Below are 21,992 nucleotides of genomic sequence, written 5' to 3'. Positions count from 1 at the left end.
CCCCACGTACCACGAACAAATGGCAATGCCTGGAGTTCACTTTCACAGAAGTCTAACGTTTTGTGGAGAGAAATATCCTATTTCTTTCTTACACTGAAAACGGAATAGACGGACACCCTCGAAGGCCGCCTCCGAAAGCCTGCATCCGCCTCGCCCCCGTCTCCTGCTCCGAGCCCTTCCCAGCTCAGGACTCGCAGGCTCCCAAGGCCACACGGCGCTCCTCTCCCTCTCCTTCTCCCTCAAGGCTCGACATGTCCCTTCACACCCCCCGCAGTTTTACCATTAATGGCTTAGCAGCTGAACGATACCAACTGTTGCAAGCTTGACCAGGCTTCTCACTACACCTAAATCTCTGTTTATTTTGTTCAGTGGCCGATGAGATATTATGGTACATCATAAGCAGTTCCGGTTGTTAATTTGCTAAGAATTCATGGCAGTTAGTGCACTGATAGTGGAAGGCTTTGATCTCACTGTTTGTGCGAGGTTTAGACACATTTCAGCACACATATAGATTACCTCATGCTGAACGTCTTGGCAAATTATGGGTTTATATTCTTTAAGTGATAATGCTTTGTTCTGTGCTCAATAATCATGATTTTTAAGCACGCTTTGCTGGCGTGACCAGCCTGACATCGCAAGTCACAAGTGTCTCGGCAAAAGGCCTCTATTCAGTTTGGAATGCAGTGGGGGAAATGCTGCCGAAGCGCGGACCCGGCTGGCGCTGGGAAGCCAAAGCGTCACCGAACAGCCCCAGCAGCTCGCCCTCCACCGCCTGCCAACATGACATCGGAACAGTTAAAACCAGAGCCTGGAAGTTAATCAGTAGACCGTCCTTTCTGTAAAAAATTTGTTCACGATGAATATTCAGCACCATCGCCTCCAACGAGGATCTTCTTTCGTGTGGCTGCTTCAGGAGCAATGGTTAATTTCTAAATGCGACAAGCGATCTTGCTCTGAACATTTCCAATACAAAGCGTTTAGGTACTACCTGTCTGACATGAACACTGACCTGAACCACGGGAGCAGTTTACCAGTGATCGGCTCAATTCCAAGATCCCTGGATGCTTTAAATTGCGGACAGGCTTTCCAGAAGATTCTCTCCAGCTCCACCAGAAACTGTAACTGACCTGCGTTGCCCTTGGCGCACCGAGCCGACCGGGCACAACAGTCCCCATCTGCCGTCCTGCACAGGGGAACACAACACACAACCCACCAGGGAAAAGCGGTAGAAGCCTGTTGGTGAAGAGCTAGTGAATCCTGCCAAAAAATTTCTTGGAAAAGAAAAATTTCTCACCGAGTCATTGTGGGAGAGGCTGGAAGGGGCTGGAATGCTGGGCAGCTGCAGGTTTGTTCGGAAGAGAGCAGAGGGCCTCAGAGTTGCGTCCTCCCCTTGACTCTTATTTGTGAGAAGGGATATTAAATTCCTAACATTCCTTAATCAAGGGAAAAGGCAGCAAGTGACAGCAGCCTGGGAAACATCGTGCAAGAATTCACCACAAACGAAAGAATGGGTCCAAACACAGCAGCACTAATATAGAGATTTTATTTCGACTGTATTGAGTTGTACAGCACATTTTGTTTGTCACAATGCTATCGAACTGATTTTAGAGTTTTTTTTGGCCAGCACATTGTGACGCTGAAACTCACAAGAGCTAAAAGCAGTTTGAACTAGTGGCCTGAACGGAAGGGCCAGGAGTACCTAGTTTCTGGCTTCCTTATTGCTTGCAGTCACTCCAACACGTGGAAAACAGGAGTGGATCCAGTTTCTTCTGCCAGCCCAAGGGTCACTCTTCCATGTCGGGCAATGACTGCAAGGTACAAGGCAGGGGAGAATCTGAAGCAAGGTGCCTTCTCTTCCCAAAGCCATATTGGTTGTTCCCAGTATGGAAAAGAAGCAGAGTCCAAGTAAGTACAGGGTCTTCCGATGATGCTAGCTTTGCTCGCACTATTGGGATTCACAACACCAGAGGCTGACATACCACAGTGCAGGAAAGGGTCATTGTTCCGTTCCCTCCGACGGAGATGACAAACCGTTAGCAAAAAACTGGGGAGACCAAACAGTGTCAAGTACTTTGCCTTATTAGCAAACCAAATGTCCTCACAGGTCTCAGGAGGTGCAGAATACACCAGCTGTGTTCAGTTAGCTGGAGAGAAAACCTGCATTTCTGCAAAGAAATGCCCCACTTCCAAACCCTTCTTCCTCATTAATAGTCACAGATTTCTTAGAAAGGAGGCAGGATGGATACTCCCCCAAGGGATCCAGGGTTTTAAAAGCCCACCCAAAGCCCACTTTCTTTCTAAACCTTTCTTTCTTTCTAAACCCAGTTCCTTTTCCTTAGAATGAGTTGGGATTCCTGCTCTCTAGTTTAAAGAGGCAATTACAAGTTGGCAACTCTGAACTTTGACCGCTGTACAGGAGACAAAAAAAGAAGTCAAATTCGAGAGGCATTTTAGGTAGCGCTGGGGCGAGTCAGAGAGATTGTTTCCACCACTGAACGTGCCGTGTTTATCGCTGTAGCTTGGTTATACATCCTAAAGTGAAAAGCACAGACCATAGTGTCTCTGTCAGCCAGTGTCCTTCCCCACCCCCGTTTTGGTATCGATGCTTCATTCTCCCTTCTTCGGGTTACATTAAGTGCACAGAAATATATAGCAGCATTTGGACTGAAACCCTCACATACACCAGACAGCACATTCCAGGAGGTAAAACAACACGTTATGGCCTATACCCTCAAGGTATCAAGTTTTCAGGATAATAAAGAGCAGTAGGAAGTGGAGAGCTGAGGGTGGAAAAGGGGAGGAGGAGCAACACAGGACGGCAAGTTCTGTTTCCATGCCAGGAGAGGATCAGGGTGCCACTCCTGTGCTAGCACCAGGCCGTGACACTACCGCAGACAAAGCAGACGGGCAGAGCAGAAGTGAAAAAGCCGATCTCCCCTGGCCCTGCAGTACGGGGGTGGGCAGGGGCAGAGTCAAGTGCGTTCACCAATTCTAGCGGAGCGTGAAAACGGGCAAAAGCTGCTTGGCCCGTTTTCAGCCAGAATGAACTTCTCTTCAACGCTCAAGAGAAAAAAAAAAAAAAAAAGAAATCAATTAGTGATGGCTAATGAGTCTTGTTCACCAAGCTGATCGCAAATCACACTCATGGAAAGAGAATCTACAGAACTGCTCCAGGCTGAGGCCCTTCCAAAGCACACGGCACCACCCGGAGTCTGCCCGCTTCCGTCTCGTACAGCAGCCTGCCTTGGTAGGGGGAGATGGTTCTAAACATGCCTTTCTATTGCTTTGGGGGTACTTTGCACAGGCAATATCTGTGAAAACATTGCTTTCCAGCCCACAAAAGAAAGAGGTCGCAATCCCCTCTGTAGCCCTAGGTCGTCAGACTAAATGTACGGGCCCACCGGTACCAGAGTGGGGACACACACACCATACTCTAATCTGAGCTCCTCTGCTCCGGACTGACAGTAAGACTGCTGAAGACAGCGCATTCAAGCTTGGTGTTCAAGTGTTGCACCAACGGCCTTCACAATTACAGTGGAGGCAGAGTCACCCTTCAAACCCACGAGAGAAAAGGCTGGGCTTCGACAGGTCCTTTGTCTGGCATTCAGCTGGAAGCTGTGGCAATGGGTTTCTTCAGATGTTGGCTCATGAGCTCCCTGGCACGAGACACTTGGATGTGGTCATAACAGGAGTTACAAACGAGGACAGGGTCGTACAACTGCTGATCAGGGATGGGCAACTTCAGGTGGCAGCAACCAGCGCAAAACACATTCCCACAGTTCCTGTCAAAGAGCAAGAAAACCGGTAAACAGAGAGCTGGGAACACGGCAGCAAAACTTCAGCCAGTGCAAAGGGTCCAGTTCAGGGGCGAAGTACCAGCCTTACTTAGGGCTCGTCAACATGTTCCTTAAAGTATATTCTTAAAGCACTGTGCTCTCCACTGCAAGCTGCCTGGCACGGAAAAGGGACTAATGGGCATTAAGGATCAAAGGCCTTGGAAAAATAGAAACAAGAACAATGTAGAATCATAGAATCATAGGGTTGGAAGGGACCTCTGGAGATCATCCCATCCAACCCCCTGCCAGAGCAGGGTCACCCAGAGCAGGTGGCACAGGAACGTCTCCAGGCGGGTTTGGAATGTCTCCAGAGACGGAGACTCCACCACCTCTCTGGGCAGCCTGTGCCAGGGCTCTGACACCCTCACAGCAAAGACGTTCCTCCTCATGTTTAGGTGGAACTTCCTATGTTCAGGTTTGTGCCCGTTACCTCTTGTCCTGTCCCCGGGCACCACTGAAAGAGCCTGGCCCCATCCTCCTGACACCCACCCTTTCAGTATTTATAAGCGTTGATGAGATTCCCCCCTCAGTCGTCTTTTTTCCAGACTGAAGAGACCCAAATCCCTCAGACTTTCTCCATAAGAGAGGTGTTCCAGTCCCCTCAGCATCTTGGTAGCCCTTTGCTGTCCCCTCTCCAGCAGTTCCCTGTCCTTCTTGAACCGGGGAGCCCAGAACTGGACACAGTGCTCCAGGTGCGGCCTCCCCAGGGCAGAGCAGAGGGGGAGGATGACCTCCCTCCACCTGCTGGCCACACTCTTCTTGATGCACCCCAGGATGCCATTGGCCTTCTCTGCCACGAGGGCAGATTGCTGGCTCATGGTCAGAATGGGAATCTGCAGGGAATTTATGAGGCCTGGCAAATAAAGGAAAGACCTAAAACTTTCTCCTTAGGAGCTGGAGGGAACAAACATCACAGACAGGCATTTGGTGAGAAACAGGCTGAGAAGAGTGGAACAGCGATACTATTGTTTACCTGCAGTGATGCCTCCGTTTGGCCAGCCAGAATTCACAATCACAGTTAAAACAATGCGAGGCCATGTGGTCCGGAACCCACCGTGTGACCTAGGGCAGACACCAATCCTCATCAGCTTTAAGTTTGAACACGACAATGGCCAGGTCTCAAGACACCAGCGCAGGTGGAGATGTGGCTTTGGACCACCACAGGCCAGCCCAGAGCAAGCCCACCCCACAGGTCCCCCTTCTACCGGGCACAGCAGCAGCAGAGAATGCGTTAAAGGACTAGGGTGGCTGCTCTCTGCCTTGCTTCCAGCCCACTCTCTGCTGCCGTAACCACCAAAGTTAGCTGCAAAGAAACATTCTCTCCTGCTGCATTACAGCTGCTGTAACAGGACACGTACCTCAGTCTCCTTCTTATCAACAGGCTCCCAGCTCGCTTCTGACAAACAATCTTCGCTATGATCGGAACAGAAATCCTCAGTGTCGCTGCCGTCCGATTCCTTCAGACATGTCTGCAAAAAGAGACAAAGTCAACAGATCTGCCTCCATCGCAGGGTCAAGGGCATTCCCTGCCCTGGCCACACTGGGTGCTTCTGAGGGGCACGTGGGTGGCTCCACAGCTCCCCACGCAAGGGGGTGAAGCGCTCATGACCGTGTAGGAGCTGTTGCTTGGCCCTCAAGAAGCAGGGATACCTTTGGGTGGCAGGAGGACACCGCATGTGGACAGGAGGGGAAAGGGCTGAGGAAACACAGGAACAATCTTAACCACCCACTCCAAAGGTAAGAGAGCAAGAGCTGCGGGTCGGGGGGACGCAGGGACCACCGCACCGCCAGAGTCACAGAATCACAGAATCTTCAGAGTTGGAAGGAACCTCTAGAGATCATCTAGTCCAACTCCCCTGCTAAAGCAGGATTGCCTAGAGCACATCACTCAGGACTGCATCCAGGCGAGCCTTGAAAATCTCCAGAGAAGGGGACTCCACAACCTCCCTGGGCAGCCTGTTCCAGTCCTCTGTCACCCTGAGGGTAAAGAAGTTTTTCTGCGTATTTGAACGGAACTTCCTATGATCTAACTTGTGCCCATCGCCCCTCGTCCTGTCACTGGGAACCAATGAAAAGAGTCTGGCACCATCCTCCTTCAGCCCACCCTTTAGATACTTGTATGCCATAATAAGGTCTCCCCTCAGCCTTCTCTTCTCCAGGCTAAAGAGTCCCAGCTCTTTCAGCCTTTCCTCATAAGGGAGATGCTCCAGTCCCTCAGTCATCTTAGTTGCCCTTCGCTGGACCTGCTCCAGCAGTTCCCTGTCCCTCTTGAACTGGGGAGCCCAAAACTGGACGCAGTATTCCAGTTGTGGCCTCACCAGTGCAGAGTAGAGGGGGAGAATGATCTCCTTCGACCTACTGGCCACACTCTTCCCTATGCAGCCCAGGATTCCATTGGCCTTTTTGGCGACAAGGGCACATTGTTGGCTCATGGATAATTTACTGTCTACCAGGACCCCCAGATCCTTCTCCTCAGAACTACTTCCCAGCAGGTCCACCCCTAACCTATACTGGTGCTTAGCATTCTTCCTCCCCAGGTGCAGGACCTTGCACTTGCTTTTGTTGAACCTCATTAGGTTCTTCTCTGCCCAGCTCTTCAGCCTGTCCAGGTCACGCTGGATGGCAGCACGGCCCTCTGGAGTGTCAGCCACCCCTCCCAGTTTGGTATCATCAGTGAACTTGCTGAGGATACACTCTGTCGGGGCGTGAGAGGCAGTTACTTACAAAGTCATCCTCGTAGTCCATGGGCGGCTCGGCCGGAGGGGCGCAGAAGTGGCGGATGTCCAGGCGCAGCTGCAGCTCCCGCACCTGCCTGCGCAGCTGCTCCACCTCCTGCTTGTAGCTGGCCTCGATCTGCCGCAGCCGGTGCTGAATCACGTCCGTGGGGAAGGGGAGCCCGTCGTCGTCCAGGTAGAGAGGAGGCACAGGAGAAGGACATTTTGGCGGCACGTGCTTGGGACCAGACGCTTGTTTCAGGTGGTAGGGTAGCCACGAACGGCTGGGCTTCCCCACGGGGCCTGCAAAATGCGTGCTGACGTGGCCAGAGCAGGCTGAGGGTTTCGCACCTTCTCTGGCAGCCCACTGGCCACTGAGGCACAGGCCTGGCACCCGCAGTGCTTTGCTGCTCAACCTCTTGCTGCAGCAGCCGTAGGAGAGGAGGTGTCTGGGCGCAGGCTCCCCGTTCGGGAGCGATGTCACCATTCCTTGAAAACTGTCCCAGTTGGACCCCAGGAAGGAGAACTCGCTGCTTTGGCTCTGGGAAATAGGCTTGTGCCACTGCTCTAGCGGGACTCTCCCCAGTCGGCCAGGCTCCTCGCAGGGCACATTCCTTCCAGCATCACCTTTGCTGCTGTCTTCATCTGGGCAGGGGATGCCCGGGGCAGGGCCTGGGATGTCCTGACAAGGGGTGCTTGGTGCCAGGGCCTCCTGGCTAGGAATGTCTTGGCAGGTGTTTCTCTTGGGGCAGCCTCCTCCATTGGACACCATGCCAGTAGCCTTCAGAAGTTCCTGGGGACCGGTTTGTAACTGCTTTCCGGAACTGCTGGAAACCTTGTCAACATTTTCCTGTCCGGAAGGATTTGGAGCTGGAGACGTACCATCCACTTCCTCCATGTGTGTTCCGTTTCCCTTTTCTGCCTCCAGAGAGACACTGCCCGCTGGCACAGAAGCCCAGCTGCTCAGTTGCCTGCTGTGCCCTTCGTGCTCAGCACGGCTGCTACAAGCGCTGCTGGCTTGCAGTGGAGCGTTTTCCTCTTGCTCCTCCACCTGCCGTGTCTCTCCCGCAGCCACTGCGCTGCCTTCGCCCAAGTGCAGCTCAGCTCCCTCAGCGGCAGCGTGCCGGGCTTCCAGCCCCACCCGGACGTCCTGGCAGTGGTTATTCAGGTTGGGATCACTAGAGGTACGGGTCAGCGGGCTGCTGGAGTCGCAGGCTGAGAGCAGGTCATCCATAGATCTTGTCTTTGGTAATCTAGAACCCAAAAGCAAACAAATCGCAAACCAAAAACTCCTGAAACTTTCCTCAATTCAGTTGAAACTGAAATGAGAGACAGGAAATATTCCTAATTACAGATGATGGTGTGGGTGGGGAGGGGCAGTGCAGCAGCAGGAGCTGAAACGCACACCACTATAGCGTGGCCTTCGCAGTCTGCCTTTCTAGGTGCAGCAGGGAGCCGTACACGTTCTTCTCTAAGTGGCTGGGACAACACTACAGAGCTCTTGCTCTCCACAGGAAAGATGAGAACAACAGGTAAAGCAGAGGAACTACAATGAGCAAGGAGGGAAAGAAGGCCTGCGGGGAGGAGGCAACCCAGGATTGGGGATTCTAGGCTCTTACCTGTCCAGACATCTGCCACTGAACTCCTGGCTCTGAGATCCAGGGGGCAGGTAAATATCCATATCATCCTGTCCCAGGGGATGGGGCGAGGAAGCTGGGAGATACACTGCTGTCCAGACGTGCAGCGCTCGCACGTGGCACACTGGGTGCAGCACCTGCAACAACCACTGACAATGAGAGATGAATGCAAAACGAAACCCCTCCAACCTCTCCCTACCCAGTCCCTGGTACCCGACAGGCGGAAAGCCTGGAAAGCTGGGCCAGGAGCTCTACTGACCTGCTCCGAACCTGGCATATAGAGAAGATTGTGGAAGTTCTTATTGCCAGCCCGCAGGAGGGACCACACAGAGCAGGTACGCTTGTAGATGTTGTGCATCTCTCGCTCGCAGGGGCTGTTCCCCAGGAAGGTCCCGTAGAGGCAGGAATACGTGTGCTGTACCAGCTTCACCTGCAGCATTAGAGGGGGAACAACTGTCAGGGCCATTGGGAAACGGTGTCTCCTGTCTACAGGGGAAACGTCTTCTGCTCCGCTGGGATGGCTCACGCACTTCCTACCCACCTGGTGACCTGATTGCTGTCCCGTCTGCCACACAGGGCAGGACAGCCAGGGGACAGCAACAGGAATCACTTAAAGTGAAAGCAGCAGCCAACTAATACCATACTCATAACTGATACCATACCCATCCCTCTATGGCCCTAACCTGTATTGTTTGATAAGAGAGAGCTTAATAGCTATCTTTTCCCTAATTTATTTTTTTAAAATGCTTCAGAGTCATATTGCTCCAAGATATCACAATCAGGCTTTTAATCAAAACAGTGCTGCTGATGGTATCTGAATTCACTGGGCTAGAAAGGGACCCGGAGAAGGAGTGATGCAAAGAAACCAGAGAATATAAACCCTTCATCGCTGTGCAATCTGCTCGGTACTCCGGGCCTGCAGTACCCGCTGGGAGGAGGAGGAAATTGCAGGCAGCTAAACAGAGGCTAGCAAAAGCATCACACACACACGCACACACAGAACCAGGTCAAAATACCGCAACTGAAGGGCAGGGCTGGACCCACACAGTGAAGGAATGTCAAGAATGCCAGCAGAGAGCCCAAGCACTACTCTGACACTTCCCCGTTTTTAAAGAATTCAGTTGTTGTTTTTTTTTCTTTCAACTACAACACTGTAAAATATCACGGCCTTTCTTCTGCCTCTGCTCACAACTGGCGAGGGATAAAGAGATGCTTGCATGTGTACTTCTTACCAAAAAAGCTTCGTTAAATTCGAAGAGGCAAGGAAATTGCTTCAGAAGCTGATGAACGGCATCCAGCCACTGGAGAAAAACTGGGCACTGCTCATTCTGATCTTCCACCTTCTCCTGGTGACCACAGCGATCCCCGAACTTGTGACCAAAATCCAACCAATCTGATTCCACAAGCACCTGGAAGCCCTGTGAATAAAAGAAAAAAAAACCTAATTACAGACACTTTGCTGTATGCACGTAGCAGGACAAGCCGAGCCCCATCTGCCAGCAGTGCCAGGCAAACCCAGGACTCCTGAAGGGAAAGGAGGGTGCAGCAGTGCTTGGTTTGGGAGCAAAGCTACCTGCACGTCAGAGGTTTCCAAACACAAGCAGCTGTTATTTCTAGAAAAGAAACAGCTTGGAGAAGATGCACAATTAAGAGTAGGGAAGCAGCTAAACCTTAAACACAAGAGGTTATTTACCACAGTACTTCTCCAAGCCGGGCAGAGGAGTTCACCAAAACCAGGCGAGAACAGAACATGGAAAAACCCGACACCCACGACAGTAGCTCTGAAATGCCACAATGCTTATCACCAAATGCGATCCTGCTCCTTTCTCCATAGACTCCAAGCCAAAAGCTGCCTTTTAACAGCCAGGAACTAGCAGCACAGCACAACTGGTACCTCCATGGTCCTGTAGTAAGGGTCCAGAAGAATCTTTGCCAGCGCTACAATCTGCGGAGTCCTGTCCCAGCCATCGGAGCAATGAACCAGCACCGGGCGCCCTTCTCTGTCAACCGCATTGGAGACCAGCACCGCTGCCTTCAGCATCACAGAGAGGTGCTGCAGCCACTTGGTACTCTCCAGGGCTGAAAGCCAGCTACGAGGGGCGCAAAAAGCAAGAAAATGGTTGCTTAGCTCTCCAGTGAAAAAAAAAAAAAACCACAACCAAAACCAAAACCACCCCCCAAATATATTTTAACCAAAGTCTTTTTTGAGTCCTCAATGGAAATCAGTCTTTTCTAAAACACGTTCAAAAGGAGCCAGCCAGCCTGGGAATAAGTGCAAAGAATCCAACGCCTAACGTCAATTTTTCCCACATACGGCTACATGTCAGGAACCCTCAGAGGACACACAGCAAGTGACACTATGGCAGTGCTGCAAACCCTTCTGGATTACCAGGCATCAAAACAAGCAGCATTCGAGCACCGCGAGCACTTTCTTAACCCCCCTTTTTCTGAGGTAGAAACCTGGGATGGGAAAAAGGAAGAAGGAGGAAAAAAAAACCCCAGGACATTAACAGACGTGGCGTCAAACTCACCAAGAGAACAGTCACTTACTTGCTGGGGTCTGGCACCTGGCTGCAGACCGCACGCAGGTACTGGAAGCTGTTGCGGATGGAGTGGATGTTGGCCATGCCCATGAACACGACTTCACAGTTTGGATAATACTCTGAACACAACAGAGACAAAAACACTCAGAGAGAGCTGCTGCCACTGCAGCAACTGCCTCCACGCGCTTTAGCCGGCCCCTCACAGCACCATCTCTGGTCTCCAGGCAGTTTTTGTACAAAAGCCTTGTGGGTCAGCAGCAATATATCAGAATAATGGACTTTACAAGAGCAAGAAGGGGAACGTGCTCCCAGAAACTGAGTAGCAAAATGCTGCGCCCCCTCAACTGCACTCTAGGACCCACTTGACAGAGCAGGTCCAAGACGAAGACGTTCTGGGATGTGCTCAGCCCTCTGTACCTTCACATTCGCAGCCGCCTCCCTTCGCTCTGTTGGCCACAGCCGCAGTGTAGGACCTGGCATCAAGAATCAGCAGCTTCTGAGGAGTTCCTGCGTTCTCCACACCTGAACATGCGGTGAGGGACGAGTCTGCAGAGACAGACACGGACTGAGCTCCCAGCATCTCCCTCCCTCCTACGAGAGGCCTCCAGTGCCACCCAACACCAGCCGCGTACGAGCCCAGAGACCCGTCCCACACACCGCAGTCAAGGTGTGACAGGGCCCAGCTGATGCATCTGAAGACCAGGTTTAAACCTTGCGTTGTCACAGCAATATTTAGGTGTAGGAAGCGCTGAATAATTTGCACGTTTAGGAGAGAGGGGAAGGGAGCGAGCTGTCTCACCGAAGTCGGCATCGCAGGCCTCGCTGCCGTCGCTGCTCCCGTTGTGCGGCATGCCACCAGGTACCTTTACTCCAGGGTTCAAGGCACAGGCTTTGGCAATAGATGTCACAAGATACTCGTCATCAGCGTTTCGCCAGCCCCACCAGCTGATTTCAGGCTGGCTGCAGCGTGCAATCACCGCCCCATTGCGCACGTGTCTGCAAAGGAAGCAAGAGCCTAATGAAGCCCACAGAGAGGTGAGGAATAACCCCAGGAGGCTTCACCTACAGGCAGCACCTGTGCAACCTCCTCACTGCTTCATCTACGGCATTTACTCTGGCACCCAAGTGGTGAAACAAGGCAGGGCATTTCAAATAACGATTATTCATAACACCAGCAGAGCCATGGCTGTCACTCGCATCACGGCGGTGAGGAACAAAGATGGCTGTGAGCAGCACAGGAGTGGCTAATGGGGCTGGAACAGCTGGCAAAACGAGACTGCGGAGGAGCAGGTTGCAGGAGTGGCCGTCAGGAACCGCCAGTACCAGCGGATGGTGGCAGCTCCGGGGTCAGCTGCAGCTCCCAGGTCATCACTGTGTCCAACTCCAGAGGCCCCAACTAAGAAGGACATGGAGCTGTTGGAGAGGGGCCAGAGGAGGCCCCGGAGATCCTGGGAGGGCTGGAGCCCCTCTGCTGTGAGGGCAGGCTGAGAGAGCTGGGGGGGTTCAGCCTGGAGAAAAGGCTCCAGGGGGAGACCTTCCAGCCCCCTCCAGTCCCTAAAGGGGCTCCAGGAAAGCTGGGGAGGGACTCTGGATCAGGGAGGGGAGCCATGAGACGAGGGGAGGGCAGTTTTACACTGAAAGAGGGGAGATTTAGATGAGACGTGAGGAAGAAACTCTTTGCTGTGAGAGTGGTGAGCCCCTGGCCCAGGTTGCCCAGAGAAGCTGTGGCTGCCCCATCCCTGGAGGGGTTCAAGGCCAGGTTGGACGGGGCTTGGAGCAACCTGGGCTGGTGGAAGGTGTCCCTGCCCAGGGCAGGGGGTGGCACTGGGTGGGCTTCAAGGTCCCTTCCAACCCAAACCATTCTGTGATTCTCCTCCAGGATGGAGGGCTGTGCCTCCCACGGGGCTCGACTGCCAGCGAAACAAATGGGGAGTTTCTGCAGCAAGGGGGAGGCTGCCAGGTGTTCCAGCCATTGCTCTACTAAACTATTTTTATAATATATCTTTACATATTATTGTAAATAAAAATATAAAATACTATATGTATAGAGATATGTAAATATTTGTAGATTAAAACAGAGAGGAGAACTTCAAATTATGATTGTACTTCGTGACAGTAACAGTTTTTTATTTTAATACTGTTCTGTTCTCCCATTTTCTTTCTTTTCTTTTTTCCTTCCCTTAAAGTACGTACCAGTTGTTCAACCATTTCATTTATCACTTGTCAGTTAGAAAGATTAGCTCACTCGGCATCAGACCGGTTGGTTTCTGGGTGGAGGCCTGAGCTGGTGTTTATTAACAACCCCTAAAATGTGAACCCTCCGCTGGCTGTTGCTCACTGCCGCCTGGCACAAGGCCTGAAGTAGGAAGAAGCGTTCATTTTTCACATGAACACACCAGTCAGGTCATTCACAAACAACCTGGAAAGGGAATGGGCCATTTGGTGACAAAGTCGCTGGTGACACAGAATTATCCAGGAGAGTCTGCGGCTGTCTGGAAAAAGTTGCCAAGGATCTCGTGACACTGGGTGATAAAAATAGAGTATGAAATTTAGTATTAATAAATGAGAAGTATTTAGAGATGATCAAAACGTAACTCCAGCTATTGACATGGAGCCGTTCAGTACAAACCGGCCGCCAAATCTTGAAGACTTTGAAGTCACCGTGAAGCTCTCAAAAAGCCTCAGCTCCACGCTCAAGAGAAGCAAGAAGTTTAAGAATGTGCTAGTAGTTATTTGGAACAGAAGACAGAACATATTATGGCATCACATCTTACCCGTCTCCAAAATGACAAAAATTTCTCATTAATCCATCTCAAAAAGGACAGTGTGGTACCCGGACCTCCGGAGGAGGGTGGCAAGGGCAACCAGAGGTACAGGAGAGCTTTGCTACAGGGACAACTTCAGTAGGAAACAACTCTCCACCATGGCAGAACAACAAGAATGGATAAGAGGCATAAAAGGTCATGAATGATATAAGAGAAGTGAGTTTGGAAGATTAGTCTTGTTTTTCCCCAAGACAAAGACAAATGAGCATTGGAATGGTCCTGCCATAAGTTTAAGAACAGCAAGAAGTCTTTTTTGGACAGCAAACATAACAGAGGGTGGACTCAATGCCACAGTGCAAAGGGGAAGTATAAACTGGTTCCAGAACACATTAAATTCATGGAAGGCAGGCCTAGCAAGTGACTGGGAAGCAAAAAATCATATATTCTCCTGCACATCCATTGTAGAACATCTAAGGTACCAGCTGCTCCAAAGATGCACCAGGGCAGAACTCCTGCTATACTTCCCTGAGATGCTACTCCTGGTTCCTGGCCCTCCTTGGAGACAGGATGATAAACTGGACCTCAGCTCTTCACCCTACCAGTGCTTGCCCCTCCCTGTCCCACCCTCACTCATGCAGCACCTCTCTGAAGATGAGCTGGAGTAAGAAGACAGACATAGATAAAGCTCCTGACAAACCACATCCAAGTATTTTCTTCTTATTTGTAGGTCAACACCTCTGAAAAAGTTGCCCTGGTGGCAAAGCGGGGGACGTAACGCTGTAGATTCTAGAGCACACCAGCACAAGCCTCATCCCACTACTCCGGGGCTGTTTAGTTTTTAGCGAGGGCTATTAGAAGCACTCTTGAAGGTATCTCACATGCTGCCACCCTAGGAGGGGCTCTGCTGTGCCACAGGGGCTGACAGGGCCTGTCCATGTCATTCGCTGTAAGGCAGCACACCAAGAAAATGCCTTGAAGCTTTGAACAGCTTCTAACGGTGGTGCACAGTATCTCACCAGCACCTACCCCAGTTTGCAGCGATGGGTTTACTTCTCAAAGACAAGGTCCCCTTGTTCTCCTGAGGCAACTTATCACCAAACGCAGAAAATGCATTATGTTAATGACATCTCATAGATAACAATGGCGAAGACTCTAAACTGAAGACTTCCAAAGAGGTAATATTCATGTTCGGCTAAGTCAAAATACCGTGGGGTCCTTCTGTCGGCACTCTCTGCTGCGGTTTTGTTTTGCGAGGTGACTTACTGAGACGTCACTCCCAGGAGATCCATCCCTGTCTTCAGGATCACTCAAGGATGGTTAACAGAGACAGCAGTAAAAGCTTTGTTTATACTAGTAAATGAAACAGAGCCAAGGTGTGGACCTAAGGACTTAAGCAGCAGCCTGTGATCATCCAAGCCTGTTTGTTAGCACACCCACGGTCCTTGGCCTGTGCCAACCAGCTCTTTCCCAGACAGCGCCTGAGCACGTTTTGGGGAAATGCAGGAGCTGTGCCAGGACTGCTCCCAACAGGCACGGCTGGGATGCAATGGCACCATTTTGGGGTGCAGAGCATAGAAAAAGAGTTTAGCTGCGTAGGCCACTCGAAGTCAGCGGTAGCCTGCTTAACGCAATACTACAAACATTGCCAAAGAGTCACATTAACTCAGAAAACTTCTTGGTAGCACAAACCTCTCAGCACTGCAACAAGCACCGGGCAGGGGATGGCCTGGAGGTGGCCAGTTTCAAGAGACAGAACGAGGTGCCAATAAACACAAGGCAATATGGCCAGCATCGATGAGCATAAAGTCATCAGCAAGCAGAACACATAGCAAGTGCCAGCGGACAAACTAAAACCACAACTGAGCTGGCAACGAGCTTCCCAGGTCAGGGGAGCAGCCACAGCTCGACTCGGCGTTCCCTTCCTAATCTCCCCAGCATGAGGAGAAAGCATTAAGCATTTCAGGTCTTTTCTTACTGGGGATTTTTGTGCTTTTCCTCAAAGGAAAAAAAGCTCCTTTCTGGAAACTAGAATGGCAGAAGGTGCCACAGTGTTTTAACTTACGTGGACAAAACTATTCTTTTAAGGATCCTCAGTTTAGTTTTAATGACTCCAGGCCCTTTCAGAATCCAAAGCTGGAGTATGAGGTGCCTCTGTAGTTTAGCAGTTGAGGTTTTACTCCCTGATTCATTCAGAGCGCAAGGCTAGAGGCACATCTGATACTGTTAGTACGTGCCATTTAACACACAACAATCATCCAGAAAACATCAACTAACACCTCTCAAGTCCCCTCTCTGTTACTTTCTGGCCATAAGAGGGCTCATCAATGCCAAGTCAAGCAGCGTAGCTTAAAATACAAGAAAGAGGTGAGAGAGGGTTTGCAGAGCTACCGCCTAAAGTTTCCCAACTGCGATGCATGTACACAAGTGCTTTCGCTTCCGCAGCCTCTGGCTTAAGCTCCTGGCTCACTCTGGCACGACCTGAAAGCCTGAGACCAAGCGCTGAACCACGGTGCTGGAGCAATGTCCACCGCTTGCCCGCTGCTTCCCTGGCATCCACCGCAGCACCAGCACGGGCAAAGGGGATGCTGAGCATCTGTGAGGAGCTCTCTGGCTAATGCAGTCCCAAGGTCTTCTGAAGGTGGCTGTGTAGACAGAGAGTAATAAGGAGGAGCGGCTGGCACGCAATGCCCGTCTGTCTCTCTAGTCAGCTAAATAATTAATTGCATCCTTTGCGTTGTTTTAAAAGTGAATTGTGCCTGGAGGTTCCTGCATCTCTCCTGCACATCTCCACTGAGGACTTGGAGATGGACACCTGAATTTCTGCTTTGCTTAACAGCTAAGTTACACTTTTTAAAAAAAAAAAAAAAAAAAAGAAAACTGATAATGTGGTACCTTTGGTGTCATGTTTTACATATCTGTGACCCAATGAATTCAGCCCTGTTCTCCTAAAGCTCTGAAGTCTATCAGACAGTCCTGTGGCTACAGAGTCCCCAGGGTGCACGCACCCGAGCGCACTTGTCCACGCTTCTCCTGAGCCATGGGTGAGGAGGAGCTGAGTCTGAGGCCCTTCCACGCAGCACAAGGCACTCCAGAAGCAGCCATGGCCCTCACGGACCCTCCTGGCCAAAAGGCTTCAATCTTGAGGGCAAAGGCTCAAGAGTGCGTGAAAATGAGAGACACATGTGGGCAAGCACTTGTCCCGTCTTGTGACATCACTTGTCAGCATCTTCTAATCTGATCCCAGGCTGCAAAGCGTTGCACCTCAGCCTGTAAATTACTGGGTACCATTACCGTGATATTATAAAGCAAGGAACAAAATAAGTGTTAGAGTAGCAAAAAGACAGGGCCTTGCCCTCGGGTGGGGAGGCACACTGGGACAGTCTCCAGCGCCAGGCCATTTTTAGCAAAAGTAATCACAAATACAATTAACTTCTTAGCTGACTTGGCTACAAAGAGGGAAAGGCTCCACACGATAAGCAGCACTCGTTAGGACTCTGCTGCAGGATTTCGCTCTTCTAGAAGCAATACACTGTGTTTTGCCGGCATCTAACAGCAAATCACGTAACACGGAAATGTAGAGTTAAGGTACGTGTAAATTCACCGGGTTTGTTTCCTGGCTTTTGTACTTTCCAGGACTGTCCTTTGTTCTGCAGCCCTAATATTTTCAAAGTTTTTTTATATTTGGATTTAGGAATTGCTACCACAGAGTTTAAGGCTAGAAACCATAACGTACATTCGACAACACGCTCACTGCCTGGGTGCAGCTACCCAACCAGCCTCCTGTTTGTTTCAAACATGTCAGCCTCCCGGAAGACAAGTTAAATGAGAAACCTCCCCACCCCCGGAAAAGCCCTGCTTTATTTGCTGCCTGGCCTCCTGCATCCTCCTCTATGGATTATTTTTGGAAGGCCGACTAGAGACTATTTACCAGCTATTGAATCAACAAAGTTCAGCTGCACACAAACATTTCATTCAGTTACCTAAATGTTGTCAAACTCTCAGAACTCGGCCAAAACAGAAGTGATTTGCACTTGGGTATTGAAAGGTACTTCCAGGCCTGAACACCTAGTTGAGAGCAGGGCCAAGCAGCAGGCCCTTTTTGGCTGAGATTTCTTTCCGAAGTAGCAGCTAGGCAAGTACCAAACAGTGAAGGAGTTTTGAAACTCAAAAAGAGAACCTTAATTCAACACAGTGCTCTTGCTGCATCTCCCATAGGATGAAAGTCACCCACATCTTCAGATCTAAGTGAAAGCAGGGAAGAAGCAACAGCTATCGAAACGCTGTTTCTCCCTTCCAGAGAACAGCCTGCGTTACCGTCGCAGACTGTGTGCCTAGAGCGGCTGATGTGTGTGTGCTGGGAGGAGGAGTCCTGACAGCAGCGTGTTTTCAGATGGGAGCCAAAAGGAACAGGCAGCATGAGGACCAGGACATCATGCCTTGCTCCACAGCCCCATACGCACGCTCTGCCAACCTGGCTCCACAGCGCCCAGTGAAAGAGTAAAGGACAAGGGCGGCTGTCATGGGGTTGAGGGAAAGCACTGGTTTGGTTTTGGATTTACCTGTACACCACCACAGGGATCCTTTTCCATGACCTAAACGAAGCCACGTTCTCTAGCTCCTTATCGGTGATCCAGACAGGGACCAGCAGCTTCTGGGGATAACTGGAACAAAGCCTGGAGGAAAGAAAGCACGACGATGAGGACTGAGCAATCAAAAATCTGCACCAGGGAAACTGTGCAGAGAGAAGGCAGCAGCAGCTCACATTTCCCCAAACTCAGCATGCAGGACTTCCACTGTTTCTCTTCGTATCTGTCTCAGTACAGTCTCAAAGTGGGAAGAGTGACCCAAAAAATGCTGTCAGGAGTGAGCCAAGAGACAACAACCTCCTTTCCCCTCAGGCCTCACCTCTGGGATCATGCTAAGTACCCCAGTACTTCCCAAGGGTGCCTTTGGAGCATCCTCTGGATTTAAGAATTCGTGAGCATTTAGAGGAACAGTTATTAATTTATTGGGGTTTTGGTTTTCTTGCAGCACTTGCAAACCCAGAAACACAGCTTGGGGTAAATGATGATCTGCCACTTTCTGCCTCGCAGAAAACAGGTCACCACTGATAAACATTACATGTTTCTCTGCAAGGAAGACATAACTCTGCCCAGAAAGATGGCAACGGTGTTTTGGTGTATGCTATAATAAAATGACATAAAGGAGATCTAAAAGAATATCTTGTTTGGTGGGCTGCCAAGAAATCACATTCCTAATACACATCTGAACACGTGGCAGCAGTGAGAGGAATGCCATGGGCAAGTCCCTTCCAATCCAGTCCCCTGGAGAAGAACCTCACAGCCTGCACAGCTAATAGCGGGGCACCCAACTCTTCCACGGGCAAAAGAGACCCACATCGTAACGAACCTGGAGCGTAAAGCAGTTTGGTTGAAATGGAAATTCAGCCTGTGGGGAGTGGTGGAAGAGGCAATAAGACTGTCAATGCTTAAGTCTCAAGACAACCGTTGAAAACCCAACTGCAAGTCCGTTAGCAGCAGGGCAAGAGGGGAGCCAAGGGAAAAAGGGGGATGAGCCAAACAGTGTGCTGGGGAGAAGGGGAGAGAGCGACACAAGTGAAATGAAGCACAGGTAAAGAATCCAGGAGCGCAGGGGCCTCCTGGTTACCCCAGCTCCCACCCTGCCCCTGCGGCAAAGCCCTGCCTGGGCTGGACCAGCTGAGCTCCAGCAGCCCAGGCAGACACAGCCCTGCAGGACTCGAACATCAAAAGGCAGCTCCAGCTCCAGGCTATAACCACATCATTTAGAAGGAATGTTTCAGGGCAGATGGGAAGCAAACTGAGGGGGCGAAACTATCCAGCTGGTAGGCTCCAGAGGGTGGCCTGCTGTTCCCCTGAGCCCAGGCTGTCCCTGCTGATGGCAACAGGCACGACACAGCGCTTCGTATTATTGAGTTTGTGATGCTAGCGAGGAGCTGCCTGCCACGTTAGAAGATGGCACTTCACACAGCATCTAGACAGCTTCTCAGAAAGCCCCAGGCAGAAAGCAAGGCTGTCTCTGGGATAAAAACAACAGAGTGAGGAAGAGGAATCCAGGAAGCAAAATTAAAGTGGTCAGGTAAGAAGCCGAAGACCAGGATGTCTGTGGTAGGATGTCTAGGCCTGGACATCTCTGAAATGCCTCAGATTCCATGTGTAAAGCTGGTCAGGAAATCATTGAAGAGAAGTATTGAAGTGTGACTGCGAATAAAAGGTAGGAGGAACAGGATTGGCACTTGTTAAAAGATCTCGAGGAACTTTTGGAATAGCTGAGTCTATACAGGAAGAATGGGCTTCATCGAAATGAGAATAGAATCAGTTCCCTGGCACTTCCAATTAAACGTTACAGATGTCTGTAACCAAAACCCAGGGACAGTCAGTACAGGAGAGGTTCAGGAGCATGTCTTCTAAGAGTTAAGTCACTGAATCTCTGTAGCCTTAGGAAAACAGTAAGACAGAATTCAATAAAAATCCAGGTAGAAAACAGGACAGCCTCAAGAAGTTAAGCCAAATTTAAGCAGGGTGCACAAAAACAGGCAATGAGGCAAATAAACCTGTGCTTCTAGGCTAGAATTCCAAAAAACAGAGGGGCTGAAAAGCCAGGATAAACGAGGACGTTGGCCTAATAGCATCTTATGAACTTGATATAAGGAAGATTATTACTGGTCTCCTAAATTTCAGAGTACAAGCTTTGTAGGAAGACCGGAGCTAGTGAACAAAGTGTGGTACATTCCAGGAAAATGCGAAGGTAAAAGCGCGAGGCTAAGAGCTACCAGCACCCACAAGCAATGTAGAACGTGCATGGACTCAAATCCCAAGCCTAGAGAGAAACAGGACAGCACTGAGGCCACACCATCAACCACTGGGGCAACAGTAATGACATCCATGGGAGGCTGGAAGAGATTCATAAAGGCTGCGAGCACTGAAATCGCCACGGGAGACTTGTGTTGCTTCCACATAAAATGCATAAGCGCCATGATAATGCACGAGACAAAGGCGACCTTTTTAGACATGATCAGCTGCTGCTTAGCGCTACCAGCCAAATAACACCAAAGTACGTAACTCTTCCTTCGGTCCTAAGCTGCTCCAGAACAGAGTAACTGAAAAATCACTTTGTTACAGTATTCATCACACAGCAGAATTCAACAATATTTTTAGAGGGGACAAGCCTCCCATGACAGTCAACGATCAGTTTCAGAAAAGGGGGGGGGGGGGGGGGGAAAAGCTTGAGATGATGTGATGGTTACTTAAACCATCAAAATTCAATGGTAATATAAAATGCATCAAACATCAAAAAGATCAGAAAGAGCTGGCAGAGCTAAACAGTGAACAACAGAAGGATTTTAGAAATAAAAGGACATCCTTCAAAGAGGGAGATGTTTCCAAAGGACATGAGAGGAGCCAAGTGTGCACCTGAATTAAAAAACAGTGAAAAGGAGACACGTCTGGCAGTTTTTCAGAAATGACCTGTGAAGATTAAAACTCTGAAGACCTTTTTCAAACATCCCGGGGGGATCGGCCTGCTACTGAGGTTGAAGGTGTGACAGATCAGGAAGATCACAGCAGAAAATCGAAACTATTTGCGTTGGTGCTCAGCAGAAGAGCCCACGGAGAAGCTGCCAGACCTAACCCTGTTTTACAAGGGACGGGGCGCAAGAAGAAATTAACGTGGAAACTTCTGCAGGGGAAGTTTTAGAACAATCTGCTAGGAACCAGGAGCAACTAATCACCAGGACTAGATAATGCTCAACATTTCTACAGCAACCCAGATGCGCACCAGGTGAATGATTAACCGAGATGTGTAAGCCATTGCTTACATTGGCCCGGGTGCCAGAGGAATGAAGGGTGGCAAACACGATATCAATTTTGTAAAAAAGGTCTCTGGGGCGAACGTGGGAAACCACCGGAGTCTGACTTCTGTGCAAAGCCCCTGGCTGCCACAGTTGGTGCAAGGGCAAATACGGCGCACTTGGGAAAAGTCAACACGGCTTTTGTGGAGGGAAGTGGCACCGCACGCATGTAGAGTTTGCTGGAAACATCACTGGGTGCACAGCTAGAGCTCCTGTGGCTGACACTTGATTTGGATTTTCAGAAGGGGTTTTTCTGAAATTTGTGTGTGTGTTTTATCGGGTGGCTCACCAAAGACTTGAAGGAGGCTCTTCTTCCGAAACAGCAACTCTTGAAAAGATAAGAAATTGTGCAGAACTTCAATGGTCATTTTTCACATCAAAGGGAGTCCTAAGGGGAACCACGCTTGTCCCTGCGCTGTGCAAAACGCTCACTTGCCACGCGGAAGAGACCAAGGGCGAAGCCACGTGGGTCACAGAGGAGGGGCCTGAAACACCCCTGGGACCCAAAACAAAGGATGAGACATTTCTGAAACTGTGAGGTTTGATCCCAGAAAAGGTGGCTGTAACACCACAAACACGTCCATCGGCACAAGCCACAACTACGACGAA

General features: G+C 50.4%; 1 protein-coding gene across 6 annotated transcripts in view; it reads right to left on the bottom strand.

The window, feature by feature from the left end:
• Positions 1-1,524: 1,524 nt before the first annotated feature.
• MTMR4 (myotubularin related protein 4) overlaps positions 1,525-21,992 on the bottom strand; it is a 61,343-nt gene continuing 40,875 nt past the window's right edge. For 4 of the 6 annotated variants that reach the window (XM_074593862.1, XM_074593864.1, XM_074593863.1 and 1 more), the window contains 12 exons: positions 18,055-18,168; positions 11,530-11,726; positions 11,148-11,276; positions 10,738-10,849; positions 10,082-10,277; positions 9,420-9,605; positions 8,447-8,617; positions 8,170-8,336; positions 6,561-7,803; positions 5,195-5,305; positions 4,810-4,898; positions 1,525-3,782 (listed from right to left, as the gene is read on the bottom strand). In XM_074593862.1, the coding sequence (XP_074449963.1) occupies positions 3,605-3,782; positions 4,810-4,898; positions 5,195-5,305; positions 6,561-7,803; positions 8,170-8,336; positions 8,447-8,617; positions 9,420-9,605; positions 10,082-10,277; positions 10,738-10,849; positions 11,148-11,276; positions 11,530-11,726; positions 18,055-18,168 (2,893 nt within the window). In that variant the 3' untranslated portion in view covers positions 1,525-3,604. The remainder of the gene's footprint in view (positions 3,783-4,809; positions 4,899-5,194; positions 5,306-6,560; positions 7,804-8,169; positions 8,337-8,446; positions 8,618-9,419; positions 9,606-10,081; positions 10,278-10,737; positions 10,850-11,147; positions 11,277-11,529; positions 11,727-18,054; positions 18,169-21,992) is intronic. The other 2 variants (XM_074593865.1, XM_074593866.1) reach the window with 1 other exon arrangement.

Source organism: Larus michahellis, chromosome 7 (genome assembly GCF_964199755.1).
Source record: "Larus michahellis chromosome 7, bLarMic1.1, whole genome shotgun sequence".
NCBI lineage: Eukaryota > Metazoa > Chordata > Aves > Charadriiformes > Laridae > Larus > Larus michahellis.
The sequence above is the reverse complement of the archived record's forward strand: the minus strand, read 5'-3'. Positions and strand labels throughout refer to the sequence as shown.